General features: G+C 41.9%; 1 protein-coding gene across 1 annotated transcript; it reads right to left on the reverse strand.

Moving 5' to 3' along the window:
- Positions 1–578: 578 nt before the first annotated feature.
- LOC140552274 (tripartite motif-containing protein 16-like) lies at positions 579–11,327 on the reverse strand. The gene is made up of 6 exons (XM_072676431.1): positions 5,273–11,327; positions 4,904–4,999; positions 3,823–4,101; positions 3,515–3,674; positions 2,148–2,204; positions 579–1,795 (listed from the first exon to the last, which is right to left on the reverse strand). The coding sequence occupies exons 1-6, from the start codon at positions 5,861–5,863 to the stop codon at positions 1,269–1,271; spliced, it is 1,710 nt and encodes a 569-aa protein (XP_072532532.1). The 5' UTR covers positions 5,864–11,327; the 3' UTR covers positions 579–1,268.
- Positions 11,328–11,332: the final 5 nt, after the last annotated feature.

Consider the following 11,332-nt stretch of genomic DNA (forward strand, 5'->3'; position numbering starts at 1 on the left):
CTGATCTGCAGTCATCACACCACCTAGAAGACTTTGAACCTCTCCAGCCCTTTTTTCCATTTCCAGTCTGAAATTACACTCCCACATCTTGAGGCTTTCTGCTCCAGCCTTATATAAACTAGAGGCAATTTCACCAGTTACTGAAAAGCCTTCACTTTTGGAGTAGAAAACATGTAGAAATATTGAAATTGATCTGCAGTGGTCAAAATATGATAAAAACCACAAAAAGAATTTTCCTGAATTTCATTTTAAAATCTAGATTTTAGAGACTATAAACTGAAGCCTTCATGTCCCCCAAAACTTTCTGCTTTGGACTCTCGTGTCACCATGGGTCTACTTTCACCAGGCAACATTTGGAGCTGATCCCTCCTCCTGATTTGAAGTTCTTCTAGCTGGAGCTGACAGTGAACAGGCTGCTTCTCCAAGTGTCCTTTTAGAGTCTCTAAAGTCTCCAACCTCTCCATCATAAGAACAGCTCATTTTACTGCAGGAAAGGGATCGTGTATTATCTGCACTTGATGGCAACATGTTATCCTGTATTTCTTCACCTTCTTTGACAAACTTACGTCATCCACCAGTTCTGATTGAATATTTTATTCTAGTGCCAAACCAAGAGCAATCACTAGTAGATAAGAGCAAAGAGGCAGGAGGGTCTAGTTTCACCTTTGCTTGTTTTATTTAGTCAGGTTTTCTTATTCTAGCTTTCACAGCTCTCACTGCTGTCCGACTCCAGCAAAGCCTCGGCTTCACTTTCCCGTTCCAACTCTGTCAAAATTTCTCCAACAGCATAAAATACTTTCTTCTATGATTTCTGAGTTTGTTTTGAAGCAATTTTTATTGATTATTGCTGCCAATAATTTCTTCCTTCCTGAGAAGCTGCTTCAGGAAACAATCCTTCAGAAGTAAAAAGGTTCTGGAGCTCAGATTTGAGAAGCTTCAGAGCTGCATGAATGAAATGCTGGATTTCTGATGGAAATCCATGATGTGAGCTGACAGACTGTAGATGAGCTGGTGTGAAAGGACTCCTTCACATCCTCACCTAATGCTTCCTTTTCCATCAGCTGTGTTACTGACAACCCTCTGAACTCTTCATCTGCGGCTGTTTAAACACTCAAGCAGCAGAGAGGCTGAGAGAATGTGGGTTCAGCTCTGTGGAGAAGACGTGAAGAAGAGTCTTCATGTGAAGAGCTTTATCTTTTTCTCTCAGTTAATGAATGAAAGAGAAACGTAGGAGATTCTTTTCAGATCTACAAGATTTAACACACACATCACTTCTTATCACATAACCTCACAGTTCCTCCAGAAACATAGAACCCAGCGTAGAGCGGCTGAGTGAATGTGGTGTGGAGTGTGTGTAGGAGGGTCATTGTGTCAGAGACGCTGTAGAAGGACAGAGTTCCTGCACTGTGATCCACATACACTCCTATTCTGGAGGATGGTGGAGCTGAGAGCTTAGTCCGAATGTTGTTGTGGAGGAAAGAGAGAGAGGAGGAACACTCCAGACTCCAGGACTGACTGTTGCATCCAAACACACACTCATTACCCCCTCCTTTCCTGCTGATCCCTTTATATGAGACTGATATGTACACCCACCAATCTCCACTGTTCCACTCAACCTCCCAGTAACAGCGTCCACACACACTCTCCTTACACAACACCTGTTTCCAGCTGTTAAACCTCTCTGGATGATCAGAGTATGACTGGACTTCTTTACTCCACATCACCACTCTGTTCTTCTCAGACAGTCTGAGGTAATTATTTACTGTGTTGGGATCCAGAGTCAGTCGACAGTGATCTACAGAAAAGTAAAGAAAAGAAAAGTTAAATTATTTAAAGTAAAACACTGTTGCTGGATGTGTGTGTGCTTGTGTGTGTGTGTTTAATTCAGTATATGTCTGTGTGTGTGTTTGCCTTTTAATGTGTGTGAATTTATTTCATTTAGTGTCGTGTTTGTGTGTGTTGGGTATGTATATGTTTTGTGAATGTGTGTGAGTGTGTGTATGGATGTGAGTGTTCCTTTTAAATGGTTTGTGTTTGTATGTTTTCTTTGTGTGTGTGTGTGATATTGTTTTAATGTGTGTTTAATTCAGCAATTGTGTTTGTTTGGTATGTCTGTTTGTGTGTGTGTGTGTGTGTATTACACATACATTGCAGAAAATCTTCTCTGGTTTTTGGCTCTGAGGATAAAATCTGAACTGCTGCAGCTGTGGAGACACACAAACACATCAGTCCAACAGCATGAATAGAGTAGAATAGAATAGAATAGAATAAAACAGAGTAGAGTAGAATAGAATAGAATTAAAATGTTCATGAAGATTAAAGATAAAATTTAAAACGTAAAAACAATCTTTATTTCTAAGAAACTTTGAAGAAGATCAGTCATTTCAGTCTTTCTCTCTCTCTCTCTCTCTCTCTCTCTAAAACAGGATTTACCTGTTGATAAATATAACAGTTTTGTAGAAATATGAGAGAAGTAATAACAGTAATAATAGAAGAACAGCAATAATACAATAATTCATGTAAAGCAAATAAATGATATTTTTAAGGAGTGCTCTTTTAAATGTATGTGAATTACACTGATCAGTTACCAGCATCTTTCTCGCTGTGTGTGTGTGTGTGTGTTATTGGTCTAATGAAATATGACACTCTGTTACAGTGTGAATCTGTAAGGGTGGACCAATTCCAGCCACCAGAGGGCAGCGGTAGTCCGATAATCAGTCCTAACTCCCAGCACCTGGTGAGCTGAGTATATATACTCCTCAAGGAACAACCAGAGTGGCTGGTTCTTTGTGGAGCACATAGTGTTTACAACATACAGGCGGTTATTTGGTGTTGTTTCATACACAGTGTTCCTTCTGTCTTGTCTCTTTTGGAAAGTTAGGTCTCACCCTTCCCTACTTTCCAATTCCTGTTCAAAAGAAGGCAGTGAGGTTTCTCCATCCCCCTCTCCTAGTTTACTCATTTATCTTTAGGAAGAACTGGAGGTTCAAGGAACCTTCCTCCTTTCCCTCCTTATTTTTCCGCCATAGCTTTGTTTGGGAGTCCAAGCTATTTAGTTCGCCTCAGTTCAAAGAAGGCAGTCAGCCTCCCCTGACATCGTTGTCTGGTTTTCCCGCTCAAACCCTCCCCTGTGCAGTGGTAAAGTAGTGGTAAAGTACCTGGTTTCTGATCCTGTGGACCTGGGTTCAATTCCCACTGAAAGTTGGGATATCATTAAGTTCTGATACCCATGCCTTTCTGTTCCACATCTTGACAAGTGTTTAGGTCATATTCTAACTACCACTGGTAGCTCTATCGGTAGGGCCCTGGACTAGTTCTATTAGTGCTACTGGATCAGCTGCTGGATACAGGTGATGGCTGCAGTGCGTGGTCAGTGTGTGGAGGAACAGTAAGAGAAACAGAGTTCAATTAGATCATTTCTATGGAGCTCAGAGGAAACTTGTCTCACTTGTCCTCTTTCTGTCCAAGTAAAGATTCCCATCCTTATGTCTGACAGCAGGACAGCTGCTCTTACCATGTGGAGGGATCTTCCTGAACTCCTCTCTGCAGAATTCCTCTAGTCGCTCTTTCAGCTCAGAGACAGATTTCCTCACTCCATCAAATGAGGGATGTTGATGGACAGTGATGCTGGCTGAGTTCTCAGATCCAGAAGAGACACAGAGAGACTGGAAACTCTACAGAGAGAAGAAACACAATGGAGGAAGATGAAGGTGGAGAAGAGAGATGAAGGAGATCAGAGCAAATGAGACTAAAGAGAAAGTTGGGATTACAGACAGCTTTATTTAGTGGAGCTTAATGAACTTCTGCTGAGAGGAGCTTTACAAGCTTGATGAGGAGCAGCTTCCTCTGTAGATCAGTGAGTGTTACCTGGAGGAAATGGAGGTGATCCTCTGTGTGTGAAAGCTGCTCCAGCTCAGTGTGTCTCCTCTTTAGATCAGCCATCTCCTGCTGCAGTTTCTCCAGGAGTTCTTCAGCTCCACTCAGTTCAGCCTTCTCCTGAGCTCTGATCAGCTCTGTTAGCTCAGAGCGCTTTTTCTCAATTGAGCGGATCAGCTCAGTAAAGATCCTCTCACTGTCCTCCACTGCTGATTGTGCAGAGCGCTGTTACACACACACACACACACACACACACACACACAGAGTGAATATTCTCTAGAAGGCTAATGTAGCAGTGGTGTAAAAGTACTCTGATTCTGATGAGATCTGAGTAACAGTAAGAGTGAAGGAAAGGAGCTGGAGGAAGAATCAATCAGAGTAAAGAGGAAATATTTGCTAAAGGGAAGAAAGGAAAAGTGAAAGCTGCAATGAATCAAATCACTTCTAATGAATGTGATCTTTAGCAGAGCTGTTTCAGTACTGTGACCTGATCTGGATCCTGACTGGAATTGTTCAAAAACATCATATTTTCATTTATTTGTGTAAAGATTCAATTTTCTAGTATTTTACTGAACCACAGTAGGTTGGACTCATGTTTGAGGTAAACACTAAAACACAGAACAGTACTGAAGATCCTCACATTCTGATTATTAGATCTTTGTGTTGATTAAAAAATGTTGTAAATGATGTTGTAAAAAAGCATAGCAGGTAAATATTTCTGCTTTTTTACTTTAAAGCCGTTCTAACAACAACTGGAAGCTCCTATTCGATCAGTAACAGATCATTTGTTCAGGAAATGTAGTAAAAATAAGGTAACCTTGTTTATGTGGAGTCTGACACTGTATTACACACTGTTATCTATAAACATGGAAAAGAAATGATCTGTGCGTTTGTCAGGTTTTATAGATTAGAAATAGCTACATTAGCCTCAGTCCTTCACTGCAGAACTGAAAAGCAAACTTCAGACCCCGAACAGCTTTTGACTCTGTTTGGGAAAAGGAGAAAAACTGTGTCTTTCTGTTCTCACCTTAAGAGTGTTCACTGTCTGTTCCAGCTCCTGCAGCTTCTTCTGCTTCTCCTGGATCCTCTGCTGGAGTTTCTCCTGCATCTCTTTTAGCTGAGTCTATGAACAAACACATTTGATGATGTTTATGAATTTGTGTGAATTATGATCTAGATGGGTAGATGGCTGTTGGCTGGTTACACATTCACTAACTGCTCTGATCAGTTTATTGAACTCTTCCGTACAAACAGCATTTGAACTCATTCCTTCAAAATCTATGTACTAAAATCAAGAACCAACTTTCTTTAACTCGATCAACTGATTAATGAAACTCCTTCTGGATGAGGAATCTAATTAGTCTGAGCTGATTCTGAATGATCTAACAGTTCTCACCTGTTTCCTGCTTCTTTCTGTTGTAGCTGAGACTGTATCGTGTCCCCTGTGATCCTCCATTGTGCATAAATAGCAGATAGAGCTCTGATCAGTACGACAGTAGATCTCGATCAGTCTGTCATGCTGAGAGCAGATCTTCTCTTGTAGCTGGGTGGACGCTTTGACCAGCTTGTGCTTCTTCCAAGTAGGAACTTCAGAGTGAGGTTTAAGATGAGTTTCACAAAAGGAGGCCAGACACGTCAGACAGGACTTGATGGCTTTGAGTTTTCTCCCGGTGCAGAAATCACACTCCACATCTCCAGGTCCAGCGTAACGGGGAGCAGGAGAAGCAGCTTGGAGTTGTGTCTTCTTCAGTTTCTCCACCACTTCAGCCAGCATGTTGTTCCTGCGTAGAACAGGCCTTGGAGTGAACGTCTCTCTGCACTGGGGGCAGCTGTAGACCCCCTTCTGTTCATCCTGATCCCAGCAGCCATTAATACACACCATACAGAAACTGTGTCCACAGTGGATGGTCACTGGATCCTTCAGCAGATCCAGACAGACTGGACAGCTGAACTGCTCGTGATCTACTGAAATACTGGCCTCTGCCATTTTCCTGCACTTCTAGACTGAGAGAGAGCAGCACTCTGAGATCACTTTCGTTTTCTCTGAACTGAGCAGGAGGGACTTCCTGCTTTCCTGCTGCTCAGAGTGTCACAGAGAGGGGAGGAGAGAGAGAGAGTGAGAGAGAGAGAGAGAGAGAGAGAGAGAGAGATAAAGAGGACAGAACTGATTGGTGGACGGGGAACTAAATATCTTGCACTTTTGCAGAACACATGACCGTTTAACTATTAGCTAAATTCATCAGCAAGAAATACAGCATTAAGTGGCTTTTACACACAGTGCTCCTCATGATCCAGGAGGGAGAGGAGCACACTTGGCTAAATCCCTCATGGTGGGACATATTATTAGGTACTTCTTATTTGACATTATTTTACGGACTGTTAAAGATTGATGGAAAATAACAGCCATTTTCAACAGTATTATTCTGTTATTTTAATGAAAGATGCATTTCTGTTGTAAATGGTCTGAATGTGAAAAGCATTATGGGACATTTTTTAGACAAGTCCTAATAAAGCCACTCTGCACAAGCAGCCTGCTTTAACCTCTTCATTACAGTTTGTACTTTAGACACATTTTACTGTGTTTTTATGAATTATTTAGCGTTGTATTAACAGTGATATCATGTGTTTATAAAAGCAGCATTTTACTGTACATTTCTACAACAGTGTAACAGGCAGGACTTGTTCATTTATTATGTATCAGTCAGGATCTGTGAAGGACCTGTTAGCATGTATTATGCATCAGCTAGGACCTGGGGAGAGTTCTCCTCCCGCGAGCTGTATTGGGCAGCGCCCACAGGTGTAGTCTGCGTCTATTGGGCATGACGTCAACACAGCATGGCGCCTATATCTATCCGGACTTGCGCAACAGCGTTTGTTTGGCGTGGTGAACGCAGGTAGTATGAGTTATTGCTCTACAGACGGTGGGTGGATCATGTTTTATAGGAAGTGTTCTGTCTGTTTGTTCAGTTGAGGTACTTAATAAATCTGAGTTCAGGTAACTGTGGTGCCGCATTAGTTAAAGTGGACTGGGTTCTATTGGTGGACCCATTTGGTATTAAGGTTACATTTACAGTAACTTATTGGAAACCCTGCTACTTTTTTTTTTGTTGCTACAAATCACTGCCATGTTTAAACAGTGTAACAAGCAGTGCAGTGATGCTGAGACTAATGCTGTGTATGAACCATAACACACTCTGCTCTGACAAATCTAATTTGTGTATATATTTATTTATTTTAATTAGTTTAGTGGACAGTCACATGAGCACAGCTAGTCAAGTCTCCCTGTTCCATCTCCAGCACCATCACACTGAATGTGGGGGTGACCCAACACAGTGCCCCAGGGGGTTCTGAGTTCTCTGCTGAAAAACTCAAATCACTTCATGAAGTTCACCAATGATAAACCAGTGCTGGGTCTGATCAGCATACAGAGAGGAGGTGCAGAGACTGACAGACTAGTGTAAAGTCAGCAGCCCTTACCTGAAGGTAGACAAGACTAAAGAAATGGTTGTTGACTTTAGGAGAACGCTACACAACCACTCTCCGCTCAACATCGACAGTCCAACAAGACTGCAACAGCACTTTCCCCACAAGCAATCTGACTCCAGTGAAAGCATTGCACTACATACTACCTCACTACATCCCTGGACTCTGCACATTTATTGACCTATTTAAAAAAAAAATGGCTGCTCTAACCTGTGCTGCACTCTACTGGTTTGAACATGATATGCACATTTTATTGCACAACCCTACTCCCCACTACTCTCAGACTCTTATTTATTTGCACTCTCTAGTCTGCACTGTATGCCTTGTGTTGTGCTGTCTGTATTCGCTTGTTCTGTGTTGGACTTTTGTTTCTGTCTGCACTGTGTTGCGTTGCACCATGGTCCTGGAGGATTGTTTTGTTTCACTGTGTACTGTGAGTTAAAATGACCAAGCCTCTTGACTTGGTCAGTCATAGCTGATTAAAATTTGTATAAATATCTATGCTGACATCAGACACCTTAAACTGATAACTGACCTTTTTGTTTGACTTTATAATCTGATTGAAGCTACAAACACTGCAGGAATCTACAGAACAGTCATCATGGTCTTGTTAGCACAACATGCCTTTAAAACTCCAACCAGAAGACCTCATAAAGAACTGAGGAGTGGATGTAGCTCTTTGGGAGGAGTCACATTATCTGCTGCTCCCAGAAAAAATCTCCCTCATGCTGGTTAAGGGTCAGCAGATGAGGATTGCACCTCCAGAAGCAAAAAGACCATAAAGCTAATCCGTAATGAGATTAGTCTGACTTGTGTTTCCAGGTATAGCAGGATTGTGTGAACTGATTCAGATAGACAATATGGTCAGTGTGAACTTGCTGCTGGTCATATCTCATATGGATTAGTAACCACTGAAAGAAGCACATCAGCATTATACAGAGATATGAAGTTTATAGTGGACAGTCACATGATCACAGCTAGTCCAGTCTCCCTGTTTCATCCTGTTTATCTCTCATACGTTTGTTACAATGTCCAGTCTTACATTTCTCTGGTGTTTAGATCAGCTCTTACATTTACATCACTACACTTCTCAAGTGGGTGGGTGTGAGACTCCCTCATTGTTCTCGAATCTCACAACAAACCTCTGAAATCTCCAACTTTACTAAATATCTGAGACTTCAAACTTATGCTGAAAGCATATTACTCAGCATGTTTGGATTCAGGGCCTTTATTCTGTCTTGATGTCCACTGTCTGCTGTGCAGCAAGAGGGACATCTTGTGCTGGTATGATGGTGCTATATGCCAAAGGCTAGATTACTGTAATGCACTTTTGTCAGGTTGTTCCAGCAGGAACCTCAATAAACTTCAGCTGGTTCAAAATGCTGCAGCCAGGGTCCTTACTAAAACTACAAACCGGATTCCAAAAAAGTTGGGATACTAAACAAATTGTGAATAAAAACTGAATACAATGATGTGGAGATGGCAAATGTCAATATTATATTCGTAATAGAACATAGATGACAGATCAAAAGTTTAATCTGAGTAAATGGAACATTTTAAAGGAGAAATATGTTGATTCAAAATTTCATGGCGTCAACAAATCCCAAAAAAGTTTGGACAAGTAGCAATAAGTGGCTGGAAAAAGGAAATTGAGCATATAACGAACAGCTGGAAGACCAATTAACACTAATTAGGTCAATTGACAACATGATTGGGTATAAAAAGAGCTTCTCAGAGTGTCAGTGTCTCTCTGAAGCCGCGATGGTAAGAGGATCACCAATTCCACCATTGTTGCGCAGAAAGATAGTGCAGCAATACCAGAATGGTGTTACCCAGCGTAAAATAGCAAAGACTTTTAAGTTATCATCATCAACCGTGCTTAACATCATCAAAAGATTCAGAGAATCTGGAACAATCGCTGTGTATAAGGGTCAAGGCCGTAAAACTCTACTGGATGCTCATGATCTCCGGGCCCTTAAACGTCACTGCACCTCAAACAGGAATGCCACTGTCAAGGAAATAACAGAATGGGCTCAGGAATACTTCCAGAAATCATTGTCAGTGAACACAATCCACCGTGCCATCCGCCGTTGCCAGCTGAAACTCTACAGTGCAAAGAGGAAGCCATTTCTAAGCAAGCTCCACAAGCTCAGACGTTTGCACTGGTCCAGGGGTCTTTTAAAATGGAGTGTGGCAAAATGGAAGACTGTTCTGTGGTCAGATGAGGCACGATTTGAAGTTCTTTATGGAACACTGGGACGCCATGTCATCCAGGCCAGAGAGAATCTTCTCCGAGTAAATGGCCACCCAGCCCGACCTGCTGGAAGATTGCCCGCTGAGGTCCCCTCTACCTGCGTCAAACCAGCTGCCACCTACTGGTCCAACCAGCAGGCCCCCCACCCACCACCACCCATAACTGCTACCTGTTTAATGACCATGTTAAAACCTAAAAAAAACCAAATGGACTCGTAACTGTCTGCCACTATTAATATCACCATTATGAACTATCTGTTGTATCTGGTTTGGTCATTTTTATCATTAATGTTTAAATAGTTCTGACCAGAGGAGGCTGGGTCCCCCTTGTGAGACTTGGTTCCTCCCAAGGTTTCTTCCTCCAGCTCTGAGGGAGTTTTTCCTTGCCACTGTCGCCATTGGCTTACTCACGGGGGTCTTTGATCCGTCATATCTTACGTTATTTTCTTCTTTCTTCTTTGTCTCTGTCTTTTATTAATCACTATTTATGTAAAGCTGCTTTGTGACGACAACAGTTGTAAAAAGCGCTTTACAAATAAATCTGACTTGACTATATCACAGTGTGCTGGGGCAGAGGTTCTAGTGCAGGGCATTTTCTACACACTGCTTTTCTCTTAGAGGAACTGGGAAGCTGTGTGTAACCTGTAATGGTAGAAACTGGTTCCTTCTAATGAACTTTATTCCAAATCCTCATGGATTTGTACTTTCCTGAGAGTTGAACGAGTTTAATACTATATAATCTAGTACTATCTAGTACATGTCACAGAGGGAGAAAACATGCCCTCGTTTTGGGGGGATTTCATGGAGTTGAGCGCTTTCACACGGTGTAATGGAGTTTGGGCGACCCCTAGTGGCAAGTGGTGAACTGCAGCTAGACTTAGCTTTGGTGCTTCTGAGCTGCGGTCCTTCAGCAGCAGACTGTGCTTCTAACGCTGGGGGCAGGAGCACAGCTCCGTGTTTTGTTGCTAAATTCAGATTAAAAACGTGTTTCAGTTAAAAATCCTCTACTCACTTAAACTATCATACAGATGAGCAAGTGTTGAGATGAAGACTGCACTGTTTTAGCTCGTAGTTCAGCTTTTATCAGCTTCGTCTTCGTTTCTCTGTCGTGAGTTTGGGTGAGGAGAACATGAGGCTCCATTTTCCTCTGTTTTCTCCAGTCCTGCTAGCGGTGGATGAACTAAGCCATGTTTTACTTTCATTAGAGATAATTGTATTTCTTTACCCAGCTTAAACCTGATCTGCAGTCATCACACCACCTAGAAGACTTTGAACCTCTCCAGCCCTTTTTTCCATTTCCAGTCTGAAATTACACTCCCACATCTTGAGGCTTTCTGCTCCAGCCTTATATAAACTAGAGGCAATTTCACCAGTTACTGAAAAGCCTTCACTTTTGGAGTAGAAAACATGTAGAAATATTGAAATTGATCTGCAGTGGTCAAAATATGATAAAAACCACAAAAAGAATTTTCCTGAATTTCATTTTAAAATCTAGATTTTAGAGACTATAAACTGAAGCCTTCATGTCCCCCAAAACTTTCTGCTTTGGACTCTCGTGTCACCATGGGTCTACTTTCACCAGGCAACATTTGGAGCTGATCCCTCCTCCTGATTTGAAGTTCTTCTAGCTGGAGCTGACAGTGAACAGGCTGCTTCTCCAAGTGTCCTTTTAGAGTCTCTAAAGTCTCCAACCTCTCCATCATAAGAACAGCTCATTTTA

This window comes from Salminus brasiliensis, chromosome 1, assembly GCF_030463535.1.
Source record: "Salminus brasiliensis chromosome 1, fSalBra1.hap2, whole genome shotgun sequence".
Lineage (NCBI taxonomy): Eukaryota > Metazoa > Chordata > Actinopteri > Characiformes > Bryconidae > Salminus > Salminus brasiliensis.